Here is a 17,183-nt window from a genome sequence, read left to right as displayed (position 1 = left end):
GAGGAGCCATATGTCACTGTCTAACAATTCCTTTTAAAAGACATTATATTAATATACCACTGAGTGTCCATCAGCAGCTCCTGAACGAGTACAGAAGAAACATCTTTATAAACTGCATTACGTTATCAACTCATGCACAGATGAGATACCAGAGTGTGTCGAAGACACAATCTCACACACACACACACACACACGCAATTCTCTAGCTGCTGACTGCAGTTACTTTAGAGGAAACTCATTAGCTTCAGCTTTCCATTAAACAACAGATTGTGAAAAGTACAAATAAGGGGGAAACGAAGACAAGAGATTCTTGCATAAGAGGTCATTACTGACCACACGTCAGAAGACCAAACCACCTTCAAGTCCTCCAGAAGTCTTGTGGTTCAGGAGCCAATGTCTTCTCAAAAGACCGGTGAATTTCACAGAGTAAACACTGAGGAACACTCTTTAAGAGCAGACACATCAGACATAAACAATGAGTCCATCTGTAAATGTTTCAGTGAACGCCGATGAACTTGAAGCTTTCTGGAGGTTTCAAAAGGCCTGTTTAACAGTAACAGACCTCATGAGTGGACAGATATTACTCAAGCGTGACTTAATTACTGTATACAGTGATTGTGAATCGCTGCGAATCTTCAGGTCTTATCCAACAACAACAAAGAAACTTTAAAAGGGATTTTAGGCATTTTAAAAACTGATATTTCAAAACACTCGCTTGACAATTGTCATTGTATACAATAAATAAAAATTGCAATGTCATACAGATTTAAGAAGGATCTCCACGTGTGGGCACATATGTTGACAACTTGTTTAATAACTCATAAAACATTCTTCAAACAATAAAACAATTTTATAGTTTCTGTACAATGCTTACTAAGCGGTTTAATTCTATATAGAAAAATGCAGGAGTAGTTTAAATGACCAAACTCCTTCAAATTTAATGGCAGGTACTCTGGGAAAAATAACAGCATTCCATCCACAAATATCTTCAAGCAATAAATATGTATTTATAAATAGTGTAAATGTACATCAGGATTAGAAACAAACAAGGAAGGAAAAAAACAGACAATTTAAACTTTATTCCTTACTCTATGTGCAACCCATTTTCTTTGTGACTTGGCCGTTATATTTTTTCCACAAGTTTTTCCTTTTTCTTAAAGAAACAAAATATCCAACATGGTGTCAAAAGAACGAGACCGGTAAAACAGAAAAGCGGTAAAAAATTATATAATCACCTAATTCTTCACATTACAAATGTTTTTTTTTTTTTTTTTGTAGATTTTGCCATCCAAAGTCATCGTAAAATCGCTATCTACCATACAAAAAGCTAGGCTAGCGCTCCTTCGTGAAGGTGAACCCTTGAGACACAAGGAAAAGACTTCAGGTTTCAGCATGTTAACAAAATACAAAAAGAACGTCTGAAGTCAGTAGTCTGTAAGTGATGATGCCAGTTGTGACAGATAATATGTACAAAACGAGTTTCCCACAATTTCCTCCCCAGTTTTTGTGATTAATTTCTCACATGAAGCAGGAAGAGGTGTGTAGAGAGGAAGTTCGCTCACTAGCGCCCCCCGCAGGCCACAGTCACACGCTGCAGTTTATAAACAGGTTGCATAGACACACGGTCACTTGAGTCGACGGTCCCGAGCTCTCTAATGGTCACCAGCCACGCGAGAGACGAGCGCCACGGTCCTGAATATCAGAAATGGTCCGTTTAGAGAGTTCCAGTAATGCAATATTATCCACATGTACGACGTCTTAATGTCAAGATGAAGACGAATGCAGAGCAGGAGCCTACAAAACACAAGATGAGCGAACAGCGTTATTCATGGTCAGGGTTTATACACATTTGTACCAATACATTTCCATGACTTTTCTTTCTGACTCCTGATGACTTTTGAGACAATATTCATGATGTTCCATTATTTTACAATAAGAATAAAAATCTGTTCAAATGCATAGCATGTGTTAACTAAAATAACTATTAATGCTACTTGTTTGCTCTCTATTTGTTCTAATAATACAAGCTGCAACTGCACCAGACGTTACTCCACGCAGAGAACATATCACATCACTGAAGATTGTAATTTGTTTTTAAAACCAATATTATGAGTTAAACTCAACTCAAATTTCATTTTGGAAACCTTTTCAGTCTAACAGTAAAATTCAGGTACAAAAAAAGTGCAAAAATGGAATAAACTGTCAATTAAAAACAGATTAAAGTTACAAAAGTTATTCCGTCAAGTGCAGTGATTGATTTTCTGTCTTTTGTTGTTTAATTATCATTAACGACAGACGGCACAGATTTATTAGGCTGCTGTCACAAGACACAATACTGACGCGCGTTTTCTTTCTCAACCGTTTACATTCACTTAAGACAAAACCCACTGTGTATGAGGATACTTGCCAGGACGGCCTTTTTGACGTGATTTTGTGTGTATTTGGCCACTTAAGTGCAACAAGCTGCGAAAAATAACCCGATATATGATACTTGTGAGGCAGCTTTATACGCGTGTGCTTGGAAGTGACCGAGCGCACAGAGAACCGCCTCTGGAGCACGAGTACTGAGTGTTTGAAACGAGGTGCAAACGGTACATTTTTGGTGCCGATGCACCAGTGACCCGATTAGTTCAGTCATCTGTCCGGACACACGAGTGAAAGTCTGGTATAGCAGCTTGTTGCTCTGCAGACGAGACACCGATGAGAAGCCGCTCTGAGAGAGAAAGAGAGGAGACGCGGTACGCCGTTTCAAAACACTGATCTGATCTGAAGTCTGTGAGGATTTATTTACTCATCTAACCTACATGCTACATTGAATAAATGTGTGCAGGATTTACCTGCATTTTAAACTCGAAAGCTGCGGGAATGAGTAAAACTATGCGATATATGCGCAATCCCGCACTGAAATGCAGGACCTGATTAAACAATTCTATTATACAGAGATTTGTGAAAATTTTCCATGACTTGTCCAAAACTTTCCGTTTTTTTTCCCCCCAAAACTTTTCCAGGCCTGGAATTTGCCGTTTTAAAATTCCATGACTTTTCCAACCCTACATGCTGCTCATTTCTTGATTGACACACAGAAGTCATGTCTCAATTCAAACACAAACCGTGACTAAACCTGCAAACGCTGCTTGAAGCGTCACTAGTTAGCCTGCTGATCATCTGTACGAGCAAAAGGACACACACTGGTACATGAATGACATATTTGGTCAAATAAGAGACTTACTAATGAGAACTGGTCGTAAACCTGCATGAGGTCCTCCATCCTGTACTGCTCCAGCACCACGAAACCATCGAGCTCATTGCTGCCCTTCCGCGCACAATCCTGACACTGAACCACGAAGGACTTCCGGGAGTAACTGTCGCTCGTCACAAAGAGCAGGTTAAACACCTCCACCTGGAACAAGGCAGCACAGGAACGTGATTCAGATGAGAACGGCCAGGGATTCTGCTGTAGAGTCCAGCACTCACCTCACAGATGCTGCAGTAATGTGCCGGCTCATCTCGGCTTCTTCTGTGCCAGATCGTCTCCTTCCCAGCAGACACCAGCGCCTCTTTTATCGTCTGACACTGCTTGAGCGTCCGCAGCAAACAGAACCTGTGAACCGGAGACACGTTTTACCATTCGATCCAGATCAAGGGGTGCGTCGATTAGGGGTGTGAATCGCCACTGGATCCATGATTCGATTCGATTACGATTATCGTGTCAACGTTTCGATTGATTACACAATGCATCGCGACGAGTCTCATCCTCAATATTACAGCACATGGCTACATTTGGCTACATTGACAATTTTATTAAATTATATAAGCAGTCTACTCTTTAAAATAATTACAAAATAATAATAAATCAAAGCAATTGTTAAGAATTTCAACTAAATACAGCTTCAAAACATACAAGCCAATATAAAGTAATAATGCGGGGAAAGACAAGTACAAGTGATGAACAAAAAGTACTTTCAGTATCTGAGAGTGCTTTAAGTATCTGAAAGTTTACAGACAGTCATAGTTATGGGTTTTTCTGTTTTCCTCAGCATTATTGCTGTTTGATTATTACTGATGAGATCATAGACAGCGGCAGCTTTAACAGGCTTCATTCACACTAATGCACAGATCTGTTTCCACATCAGATGTTTTGTCCTGCTCTGAAAACATAACTCACTGTGTTTACATCATTTTCATAAAAGTATCTGGAGATGCAAGTGTATTTAACCACAGCTGCGATCGAGCTTCAGGACAAACAAACACAAAGCACACGTGAAAGTCTGTCAGTTTGTGCATCTAATACTAATAATTACCAGAAATGAAAGCATATCTAAAGTTAAACACTGAAATAACGGCGAGTGGAAGCAAACACTGTCAAGCAATGCACACGCGTCTCACAGCACTTATTCTGTGCAATGAAGCCGCCGCGATTCTCTCTCTAGTGCGCACACCTGATTCTCTCTAGTGCGCACACCTGATTCTCTCTAGTGCGCACACCTGATTCTCTCTAGTGCGCACACCTGATTCTCTCTAGTGCGCACACCTGATTCTCTCTAGTGCGCACACCTGATTCTCTCTAGTGCGCACACCTGATTCTCTCTAGTGCGCACACCTGATTCTCTCTAGTGCACACACCGGATTCTCTCTAGTGCACACACCGGATTCTCTCTAGTGCACACACCGGATTCTCTCTAGTGCACACACCGGATTCTCTCTAGTGCACACACCGGATTCTCTCTAGTGCGCACACCTGATTCTCTCTAGTGCGCACACCTGATTCTCTCTAGTGCGCACACCTGATTCTCTCTAGTGCGCACACCTGATTCTCTCTAGTGCGCACACCTGATTCTCTCTAGTGCGCACACCTGATTCTCTCTAGTGCGCACACCTGATTCTCTCTAGTGCGCACACCTGATTCTCTCTAGTGCGCACACCTGATTCTCTCTAGTGCACACACCGGATTCTCTCTAGTGCACACACCTGATTCTCTCTAGTGCACACACCGGATTCTCTACTGATTCTCTCTAGTGCACACACCTGATTCTCTACTGATTCTCTCTAGTGCACACACCTGATTCTCTACTGATTCTCTCTAGTGCACACACCTGATTCTCTACTGATTCTCTCTAGTGCACACACCTGATTCTCTACTGATTCTCTCTAGTGCACACACCTGATTCTCTCTAGTGCACACACCTGATTCTCTCTAGTGCACACACCTGATTCTCTCTAGTGCACACACCTGATTCTCTCTAGTGCACACACCTGATTCTCTCTAGTGCACACACCTGATTCTCTCTAGTGCACACACCTGATTCTCTCTAGTGCACACACCTGATTCTCTCTAGTGCACACACCTGATTCTCTCTAGTGCAGACACCTGATTCTCTCTAGTGCACACACCTGATTCTCTCTAGTGCACACACCTGATTCTCTCTAGTGCACACACCTGATTCTCTCTCTAGTGCACACACCTGATTCTCTCTAGTGCACACACCTGATTCTCTCTAGTGCACACACCTGATTCTCTCTAGTGCACACACCTGATTCTCTCTAGTGCACACACCTGATTCTCTCTAGTGCACACACCTGATTCTCTCTAGTGCACACACCTGATTCTCTCTAGTGCACACAGCTGATTCTCTCTAGTCTCAACGTATAAATCGTATTATGATGATGTAGAAGACACAAGCGGCGTGTCAGTCTTCACCACGCTGGAGTCAAAATGATGTTCTGTGTGTACAGTTTAAACTTTTTGGGCCACACTCAGGACTAAAAGCTGTCTAGCTGATGTTCAGTATGCATACTGCTTGCCAGTTCACACAAAGAGAGCAAAGCAAGCCCCTTAAAAACACAGTATAAGCAGATAGCAGGGAACACTTAAACAATATAACTAGTATTAGTATCTTATAAAATTAAAAGTAAATGTAATTTATGTATATTTCAATATTATTCAATATATTTAGAGGTTATAAACTGTTTGAAGAAAAACATGAGATTTAAAAATACTTAATTCAACATTTAATTTAACCTACAAGTTGAATTTAATGCCAATAAGTTGGGGGCACTTAAATCTATAAACTGAGTGTGTTTTTAACTAAGTTAAAGTAATAATTTAGTAATAATAATAATTAAAAAAAAACAATTCAAACAAAGTGAAGCAATTTTAATTTCTAAACACACGTGAGAATGCTGTTCATAGATTTCAGTTCTGCCTTTAATACTGTAATCCCCTCCAAGCTCAGCCAGCTTGGAATCAGCACACCCATCTGCAATTGGATTCTAGATTTTCTGACTAACAGACCTCAGTCCGTTAAGTTAGATAACCTCTCCTCCTCCATCATCACCCTGAACACCGGCGTGCCACAGGGCTGCGTACTGAGCCCTCTCCTGTACTCCCTCTTCACCCATGACTGTGTTCCTGTTTATGGCTCCAACACCATAATCAAATTTGCAGATGACACCACGGTGGTAGGTCTGATCAAGGATGACGATGAGTCAGCCTACAGGGATGAGGTGCAGCACCTGGCTGTGTGGTGTGCCACCAATAATCTACAACTAAACACCCAGAAGACAAAGGAGATCATTGTGGACTTCAGGCGGACTAGGAGTCATGCACACACACCCATCTACATCAACAGAGCTGTAGTGGAGCGTGTGTCGAGTTTCAAGTTCCTTGGCATCCACATCTCTGATGACCTCACCTGGTCCCATAACACCTCCACTCTGGTCAAAAAGGCACAGCAGCGCCTTTACTTCTTAAGGAGCCTTAAGAAAGTTCACCTGAATCCCAGGATCCTTGTGGAATTCTACCGCTGTACCATTGAGAGCATACTCACGAACTGCATCTCAGTATGGTACAGCAATTGCTCCGCATCTGACCACAAAGCACTCCAGCGGGTGGTGAAAACTGCTCAACGGATCACCGGCACCCAGTTAACTTCCATTGAGAACATTTATCATAAGCGCTGTCTGGGCAGGGCAAGAAACATCATCAAGGATGCCTCTCACCCTAACCATGGACTCTTCACCCTCCTTCCATCCGGCAGGCGTTACAGGTGCCTACGCTCTCGCACTAGTAGGCTCAGGAAGAGCTTCTTCCCCGAGGCTGTAACACTTCTGAACGCCACACCACTAATCTAACCTGCACCTGCTTATTACTGCACTGGTCACAGTACTTTACACACATGCATTTGCACTACTCATATTTTGCACAGACTGCACATTGTTAAAGTTATTACACTATAAACTGTATAAAGTTGTTACTATACAAAGCACAGTAAACTATTTCTATAAAATATTGCACTACTGCTATTTTGCATAGAATACATTGTTCTATCAATACTTTGCACACTCATCCAGCTGTATCTATTTATTACCACTGTTCTCACGTTTCTGCTGTTCATAATGTGTATATATAATCTGTAATCTATATAATCTACATTGCTCTGTTCATAATGTACATACAATCCCTACATTGCATTCCTATTTTATATTCTGTATATACTCTGCTCAATACTGTATATAGCAATTCCACTGTACATTCTGTAAATCTTATCTTCATTTACTCTGCACTAATATGTATATAAAACACTATATTCTTGCACTTCTGGTTAGATGCTAACTGCATTTCATTAGCTCTGTATTTGTACTCTGCATAATGACAATAAAGTTGAATCTAATCTAAAAGTATTTGAGTTATTATATAACAGACCTGCAAACTCAGAGAAAAAAATGTGACAGTGTTGGGAGGGGGGGGGGGTGCAGAATGGGCGACGCCGACACTGTGAACGCATTAGCCTTGCACGTTCGCCAGATTCTAAATAGACATTGTTTACAAGTAATGCGGCGCATCCAATGCAACAAGACGTCAAATTGCTCTGTTACACTGTATTACTCTCGCATCAGCTGTTGTCTAAACAGTCACATCTACCCACATCAACACATCAAAAACGCTTTAAAAGTAGGGCTACATCCAGCTGACTTGAATGACGGCTGCGCACACGACAACCTCCATAACGTGTCGTTAATCAGGGTAGCTCAGAATTGGAGTAGTAGCCAGAACTCAGGGCAGAGCACCTGGCTTAAGTTAGGGGCTAATGATAAGGTTGCAACCTAAGTTGGCTATCTGAAATACTATATACTTACGTAGCAAGCTAAATGGTTAACTTTAGTTAGCAAGACAGTCAGACAATGCAGGAATTAACATTACAACTAGCTAACAATGTTAGATGGCTAGAAAATTTGCTATCTTGCTAACGGAAATTCCAGCATTGGATCCGCTTGTATTGCTTGCTATTAAGCATTTTGCTCGAAGCATAGGCTAACTGTATGAAAAAAAACCGCTAACTTAGCTGACATTATTTGACTTAAGCAAACAAATATCTGTTGTTTAGCTCCAAAAAGACTGATTTACCTTGAATTCAATTTCCATCAGAGTTTCCACATTAGGTCAGGTGTCTCTTGACAGGCGCGAACACAGATGGCAGTGTGTTTCAAGATCCTGAACCAAGCGCTGAGATTCCGATTGGTCCAGAAAAAATGTCTTTTATAAGAATTGTCCAATAATGGCCTACATGGCACGCAAGCCCACCCCCACCTTCCTCTCTTGACAGGCGCGAGCTCAGTAGAGATTCCGATCGGCCCAGATGTCAATTAACGCAAGACCCCCCCCCCCAAAAAAAAACTCTCCGGTTCTACACGATTCACGTGAATGACCCAATTGACAATAAAAGCGGCGATTGTCACCGAAAAGCGACAAGTTTGCAGGTATGATATAATTTTGGTCACATCGCCCACCCCTACATCGTAGACACGATTAATTTCAACCCTAACATCGATCGAGAAAACATCACACTCACTTGATCATCTCAAACAGCTTGTGGTCAGACACTTTAATGTTCCTCGCCATGTTCCAGGACAGATGCACCATGGGAACCATAGATTTGACGCTCTGGAGTTTGTTCCACTCGTAACGTTCCACGGCCAGCTTGTACTGATACGCTGCAGAAAGCAGAAGAACACAATCACACAAGGCAAAATCACGCAGAGAGCCAGGCTGAATGTCTCCGCACCGGTCAGAGGGCCCACGTTCCACGAGATGTTATTGCACCAGCCGATGGCCTGACCCCAGTGCACCGTTCCCGTGTTCAGCCAAACCAGGTCCCCAGGCCGCTGGATGAAGCGGTACACCGGCACGTTCGCCTCGTACAGATCCTCCAGATTGGGCCACCACGAGCCCTTCAGGAAGTTGATGTTGTTCCTGAAAGAGAGACTCTTATCAACAGAAGCCACTTTAACATCCGTTAGACGATTTAACGAAATGTTCAGGAGAGCCGTGCACGTACTTCTCACAGAACTCGCTCATCACGCCCCAGTACGGCTCCGGCACGGCAAACCACTCGCAGTCGCCCGGCCCGATGTTGATGTTGACTGCGCAGAAGTTATTGTGCTCCTGATGCCCTGAACACGAACAGAGAGATCACGTGACCGGCTGTGACAGACTGGTTTGACTGCGCTTCTGAAGCACCACGATAACAGCAGCGTCTCACCTGGAGTTCTGCTGCCCGGGACTTTCATGAAGAGCTGGACCGTGTTCATACCCAGAATGCTGTGGCCCACGTGACTCAGCAGGTTCCCAGCAGACACCACACGCGCAAACGCAGGCAGCTTACTCAGTTCCTGCAGCTGCAGCTTCCACCTGCGGGGAGCAGTGCCTCAGCTTTATTTGACTGGCAGACTTACATTACACTGAGCTGCAGGAGTACAGCTGTGGACTGCACAAGGACTACAGTAGCTGTCATTCTCACAGCCTCTTAAACTGCATTCAGAGACATGTTAAACTCAGAAACTGACCGTCATTTGCTCGCAGTTTGAAATCACTGCTTGCTAGGGGTGTGCGATATAAATCATCTGCGATAATGTCATAATTGTTGTTTTAACGATGTGCAAAATCGAGTATAAATCACAAACCAAACTACACACCTATACAGAGTTCACGCATACTAGGGCTGGGCGATATATAAAAATTTGATATCTTGATATTTTCAACATTTTTACGATATTAGATATATATCTCGATATGTTTGCATTTGCTTTTAAATATAAAAAAAAACATGATTTTCTTTTGCCCCCATTAAAAAAACTAAAAAACAAATTAGATAGAACAGCTATTGTTAATTATATATATATATATTATATATGTTCACCGCTGTGCGTGTGTGTTCACCGCTGTGTGTGTGTGTGTGTTCACCGCTGTGTGTGTGTGTGTGTGTGTGTTCACCGCTGTGTGTGTGTGTGTGTGTGTGTGTGTGTTCACCGCTGTGTGTGTGTGTGTGTGTTCACCGCTGTGTGTGTGTGTGTGTGTGTGTGTGTTCACTGCTGTGTGTGTGTGTGTGTGTTCACCGCTGTGTGTGTGTGTGTGTGTTCACCGCTGTGTGTGTGTGTGTGTGTGTTCACCGCTGTGTGTGTGTGTGTGTGTGTTCACCGCTGTGTGTGTGTGTGTGTGTGTTCACCGCTGTGTGTGTGTGTGTTCACCGCTGTGTGTGTGTGTGTGTTCACCGCTGTGTGTGTGTGTGTGTGTGTGTGTGTGTGTTCACCGCTGTGTGTGTGTTCACTGCTGTGTGTGTGCACTGCTGTGTGTGTGTGTGTTCACTGCTGTGTGTGTGTGATCACCGCTGTGTGTGTGTGTGTGATCACCGCTGTGTGTGTGTGTGTGTGTGTGTTCACCGCTGTGTGTGTGTGTGTGTGTGTGTTCACCGCTGTGTGTGTGTGTGTGTGTGTGTGTGTGTTCACCGCTGTGTGTGTGTTCACCGCTGTGTGTGTGTGTGTGTGTTCACCGCTGTGTGTGTGTGTGTGTGTTCACCGCTGTGTGTGTGTGTGTTCACCGCTGTGTGTGTGTGTGTTCACCGCTGTGTGTGTGTGTGTTCACCGCTGTGTGTGTGTGTGTTCACCGCTGTGTGTGTGTGCACTGCTGTGTGTGTGTGCACTGCTGTGTGTGTGCGCACTGCTGTGTGTGTGCGCACTGCTGTGTGTGTGCACTGCTGTGTGTGTGCACTGCTGTGTGTGTGCACTGCTGTGTGTGTGCACTGCTGTGTGTGTCTGTGTTCACTGCTGTGTGTGTGTGTGTGTGTGTGTGTGTGTGTGTGTGCACTGCTGTGTGTTTGTGTGTGTGTGCACTGCTGTGTGTGTGTGTGTGTGTGTGTGTGTGTGCACTGCTGTGTGTGTGTGTGTGTGTGTGTGTTCACCGCTGTGTGTGTGTTCACTGCTGTGTGTGTGTTCACTGCTGTGTGTGTGTGCACTGCTGTGTGTGTGTGTGTGTGTGTGTGTGTGTGCACTGCAGTGTGTGTCTGTGTGTGTTCACTGCTGTGTGTGTGTGTGTGTGTGCACTGCTGTGTGTGTGTGTGCACTGCTGTGTGTGTCTGTGTACTGCTGTGTGTGTGTGTGTGCACTGCTGTGTGTGTGTGTGCACTGCTGTGTGTGTGTGTGCACTGCTGTGTGTGTGTGTGTGTGCACTGCTGTGTGTGTGTGTGTGTGTGTGTTCACTGCTGTGTGTGTGTGTGCACGTTCACTGCTGTGTGTGTGTGTGCACTGCTGTGTGTGTGTGTGCACTGCTGTGTGTGTGTGTGCACTGCTGTGTGTGTGTCTGCACTGCTGTGTGTGTGTGTGCACTGCTGTGTGTGTGTGTGCACGTCTGTGTGTGTGTGTCTGTGTGTGTGTGTCTGTGTGTGTTCACTGCTGTGTGTGTTCACTGCTGTGTGTGTGCACTGCTGTGTGTGTGTGTGCACTGCTGTGTGTGTGTGTGCACTGCTGTGTGTGTGTCTGTGTGTGTTCACTGCTGTGTGTGTGTGTGTGTGTGTTCACTGCTGTGTGTGTGCACGTTGGATGGGTTAAATGCAGAGCACGAATTCCGAGTATGGGTCACTATACTTGGCAGTATGTCGCTTCACTTCATATATATATTAGTGTTGTTTTCTAACTTCGATACGATACCTTGAAAAATATCGATATTCGATACCATTTTCGATACCACGGAGAAAAAAACTGCCACAATATTAAGGGGGTAATTTTTTTTTAATTTAAAGATAAATGTAACGAGTCGAGAACATGCGGTATATTTTACATGAACAAAAAATGTCTTGAGGTACTGCATTTGTTGATTTATTTATTAATCTTTTATTAATCTTAGTTAAATGTTACTTGAAACTAACGTTTACTAATACATGTACTAATTAAAATCCAAAGTTCTCATTTGCTTCATAAGCAAAATATTTCCAGATATAGGGCCCTATGAAATCCGTTTTATTTTTCCCCAAATTACGTTTTATTTTTTTCTACATTCAATTTTTTCTGGACTTTTTTTTTTTTTGTAATGGTCAAATTAAATGCTATTAATCTAAAAGCATGTCTAATTAATTAAAATCATGAAAATTATACATTTATTAAAAGTGTAACAAAAATGACACATTTAGGGCCGTATGAAATGTTTTATTTTTTTCTCACCTTATGTTTTATTGTTACCAAATTCTGTTTTAGCATGTCTATTATTTGAATGCATACAAACTATTTTTATTTATTCTTACAGTAGCCTTATGAAATGTGTTTTCCCCCTCAGAAATTCTGTGTTGTGTATTTAAATTTGACTGGATATCAGATGAAGGCATAAAACTATTTTAATTAATTTATATTTGAATTAATGAAAATTAAACATTTACATTTTTGGCAAATGAAGTGGATTTACTATTAAAATTTAAATATTTTATGATTATTTCAAATTAACAGCAGTAGTAAGTAGTATTATGTACATTCTACTAAATAATAGTAATCTAGCCTATTTCTGGCACACGGTCTTTAATAGGCTAAGTTAAACCGAACTTTTATTTTGACGGGTTGCCGTGAATACTTCTAAAGTTCTGTGTGTGTATGATATGATGCTAGTTTTACTCAAATTAAATGGTAAAATGCTGGTAAAGTGCTTTCAGATCAGTTCTGGAGATATTGTTGATGTATTTATGTCCTCATTGAGACGGCAGACGCTGAAATCACCGCGAGCGCCACATTAGTAAACACAACCGCACGTGCAGCACATTCACACAGAGACGCGCAGAACATGCAGGATTCATATTTAAATCCACTTTTGCTGCTTAATATTTACAGATACTAGTCCATATCGCGATTTGATTTAAGTGTAATGACCTACTTTTGATTAATTCATCCAAACTTTGACAAATTCCGTGACATTCCGCGTTAAACGAATCATAGATCCTACAGATAGCGCTCCTGCTGTGTTCTTTAACAACCAGAGCAGTCATCTTTCTATTCACTTCACTTCTGCTATTTAACCAGAGCGAAGGAGACGAGTGCGGTCACGTGTGGTGCTTGTGCACGCGCCTTTGGAGAGAAGCTCGGCTAGTATCGGTGTATCCATACTTCAGGAAATTCATATTGGTACCGTTCAGATACCATATTTCAGTATCAATATTTATCGAAATATCGATATTTTTGACAACACTAATTAATACTAATTAATATATATATATATATATATATATATATATATATATATATATATATATATATATATATATATACATATATACACACACACACATAAATATTACATATACAGGTGCTGGTCATAAAATTAGAATATCATGAAAAAGTTGATTTATTTCAGTAATACCATTCAAAAAAGTGAAACTTGTGTATTAGATTAATTCATTACACACAGACTGATATATTTCAAATGTTTATTTCCTTTAAGTTTGATGATTATAACTGACAACTAAAGAAAGTCCCAAATTCAGGATCTCAGAAAATTAGAATATTGTGAAAATGTTCAATATTGAAGACCCCTGGTGCCACACGCTAATCAGCTAATTAACTCAAAACACCTGCAAAAGCCTTTAAATGGTCTCTCAGTCTAGTTCTGTAGGCTACACAATCATGGGGAAGACTGCTGACTGGACAGTTGTCCAAAAGACGACCATTGACACCTTGCACAAGGAGGGCAAGACACAAAAGGTCATTGCTAAAGAGGCTGGCTGTTCACAGAGCTCTGTGTCCAAGCACATTAATAGAGAGGCGAAGGGAAGGAAAAAAGTGTACAAGCAATAGGGCTGGGTATCGTTCAAAAATGTTCGATACCGATACCTTGAGTTCGATACCGGTTCCTGAACGATACTTTTTTCGATACCAATTTTATGAAAACAGTTTTAACAAGATTACATTATCTCAAAAAACTTTGGTTTTATTTTTTTCAGCTTGTTGACATGTATACAGACTCAAAGACTCATCTCCTGAGCCGCTGCACAAAGGAAAAAATATAGCCAACACAATAAATCAGTGCAAATAATGTTAATAAAGCTCAAATAGTTGTCAGTTTACACTCGTGCGTGCTCGTTTTAAAACACTTAGCTCAGACAGAATCATCATTTCTATTCATTTATTCTAGGTTGTTAAAGACTTCAAGAAAATTAAAATCTTTATCCACTTTCACAAGTGGGTGTTTTATTTTCTTTCACAATATGTTTTATTGTTATTAAATTCTATGTTGTAGTATGTCTAATTATTTGAATGCATAAAAACTACTTAGTTTATTCAAATTTATTCTTAAAACAGCCTTATGAAATGTTGTATTTTTCCTCAGAAATTCTGTGTTCTGTATCTGGTTTTCAAATGAAGGCATAAAACATTTATTTCATTTTTCTTTTAAATTATTGAAAATAAAACTATTTATTTTGGCAAACAAAATTTTACTATTAAAATTAAAACATGGAAGAAATGTTGTGTGATCATTAATAAAAAAAAAAAAGTTTTAATAATTGTAATAGTAGCCTAGTAGTAGCAGTATGTACTGTCTGCTGAACAATATTAATTTATTTCTGCCGCAGTGTCTTCCAAGTTAATCTGAACTTTTATTTTGACGGGTTTCCGGGAATACCTTTACAGTTCTGTGTGTATATGATATGACGCTAGTTTTACTGAAATCAAACGGTAAAATGCTCATGGAGTGACTCTCAGAGCAGTTCTAGAGCTGTTGTTCATGTGTTTATGTCCTCATTTAGTGAGACGGCAGACGCTGAAATGTCACGCGAGCTTCAGTCTGTGTCAAGTAAGCGAAACTGCGCGATATAGAGAGCAGACTGCTCCGTACGCTCTCGCGGATGTCAAACACTGATCAATCAGCACCGCGTCGCTTTAGTCGAACACAACTAGTGCTGCAGGATTATTGGCTCACTGACGTTAATGAGATTAACCCCTTAGGTATCGAAATTTGGTACCGAACGACAAGACGTTTTTCGATACTCGGTGGTATCGAGGCAATTCGGTCGGTGCCTAAAAAGTATCTAACTCGGCACCCAGCCCTAACAAGCAATAAGGATAGCCGCACCCTGGAGAGGATTGTGAAACAAAACCCATTCAAAAATGTGGGGGAGATTCACAAAGAGTGGACTGCAGCTGGAGTCAGTGCTTCAAGAACCACCAGCACAGACGTATGCAAGACATGGGTTTCAGCTGTCGCATTCCCTGTGTCAAGCCACTCTTGAACAAGAGACAGCGTCAGAAGCGTCTTGACTGGACTGCTGCTGAGTGGTCCAAAGTTATGTTTGCTGATGAAAGTACATTTTGCATTTCCTTTGGAAATCAAGGTCCCAGAGTCTGGAGGAAGAGAGGAGAGGCACATCATCCACGTTGCTTGAGGTCCAGTGTAAAGTTTCCACAGTCATTGATGGTTTGGGGTGACATGTCATCTGCTGGTGTTGGTCCATTGTGTTTTCTGAGGTCCAAGGTCAACGCAGCCGTCTACCAGGAAGTTTTAGAGCACTTCATGCTTCCTGCTGCTGACCAACTTTATGGAGATGCAGATTTCATTTTCCAACAGAACTTGGCACCTGCACACACTGCCAAAGCTACCAGTACCTGGTTTAAGGACCATGGTATCCCTGTTCTTGATTGGCCAGCAAACTTGCCTGACCTTAACCCCATAGAAAACCTATGGGGTATTGTGAAGAGGAAGATGCAATACGCCAGACCCAACAATTCAGAAGAGCTGAAGGCCACTATCAGAGCAACATGAGCTCTCATAACACCTGAGCAGTGCCACAGACTGATCCACTCCATGCCACGCCGCATTGCTGCAGTAATCCAGGCCAAAGGAGCCCCAACTAAATATTGAGTGCTGTACATGCTCATACTTTTCAGTTGGCCAACATTTCTAAAAATAATTTTTTTTGCATTGGTCTTAATTGATATTCTAATTTTCTGAGATACTGAATTTGGGACTTTCATTAGTTGTCAGTTATAATCATCAAAATTAAAGGAAATAAACATTTGAAATATATCAGTCTGTGTGTAATGAATGAATCTAATATACAAGTTTCACTTTTTGAATGGTATTACTGAAATAAATAAACTTTTTCATGATATTCTAATTTTATGACCAGCACCTGTATGTATATGTATATATGTATATGTATATGTATATATGTATATGTATATATGTATATATGTATATGTATATGTATATGTATATATATATTTTTTTTATATATAAATTAAAACCAAAGACTTGTGCACTCTTTCTGCCTATATTATGAAAACTGGTAAAACAAATGAAAAATATTATAAACAGTGAAATTCCAAATAGTAATTCCAAATTGCAATAGTCTATGTTTCTCTGTACAAACAACAGTGGTTGAGTAAGTGCATTTATTCAGCGCTCACAATCACAAACAATACAGTCGAGATCTCATGACAGAACACAGACTGGTTGAGTGACATTTTCATTCAGATCACTAAACTCCAGCTTGTATGTCGGTGATTTCAGATCATCGGCGGCGGCGCTTCCGCAATGAGGAGCAAGCACGTGTGCATGGTTGCCAGATTGCTTAAAATAAACAAAACACCGGGCAGAAAATGGAAGTTCAGCGTGTTCTTTTGGGAAAGTATGCTTGAATTTGAAATATCCGATATCCACAATATTTTCCAATTTGACATCGTCGTCATAATTATTGATATTATCGCTAATATTACATATATCGCCCAGCCCTAACACATACATGATGTTAAGTCTAATAGGTTAGACTATTAAAAAGGCATTTAAAATTATTACAAAATTTAGGATATGGGGGAAGAAAATGTATATTTATATCATTTCATATAGTTAATCAATATCACACGAAGAGTGCCGTTAA

The 17,183-nt window shown here is 41.1% G+C and overlaps 1 protein-coding gene across 4 annotated transcripts in view; it reads right to left on the bottom strand.

The window, feature by feature from the left end:
- Positions 1–795: 795 nt before the first annotated feature.
- LOC306845025 (lysine-specific demethylase 6A-like) overlaps positions 796–17,183 on the bottom strand; it is a gene marked incomplete at its 5' end in the record, with an annotated part of 65,500 nt that continues 49,112 nt past the window's right edge. For all 4 annotated transcript variants that reach the window (XM_079377525.1, XM_079377523.1, XM_079377524.1 and 1 more), the window contains 7 exons: positions 796–1,794; positions 3,230–3,400; positions 3,475–3,601; positions 8,850–8,991; positions 9,063–9,250; positions 9,336–9,450; positions 9,540–9,688. In XM_079377525.1, coding sequence (XP_079233651.1) covers positions 1,765–1,794; positions 3,230–3,400; positions 3,475–3,601; positions 8,850–8,991; positions 9,063–9,250; positions 9,336–9,450; positions 9,540–9,688 — 922 coding nt within the window. In that variant the 3' untranslated portion in view covers positions 796–1,764. The remainder of the gene's footprint in view (positions 1,795–3,229; positions 3,401–3,474; positions 3,602–8,849; positions 8,992–9,062; positions 9,251–9,335; positions 9,451–9,539; positions 9,689–17,183) is intronic.

This window comes from Barbus barbus (genome assembly GCF_936440315.1).
Source record: "Barbus barbus genome assembly, chromosome: 25".
Lineage (NCBI taxonomy): Eukaryota > Metazoa > Chordata > Actinopteri > Cypriniformes > Cyprinidae > Barbus > Barbus barbus.
Note: the sequence above shows the minus strand (reverse complement) of the source record. Positions and strands in the feature narration are given on the sequence as shown.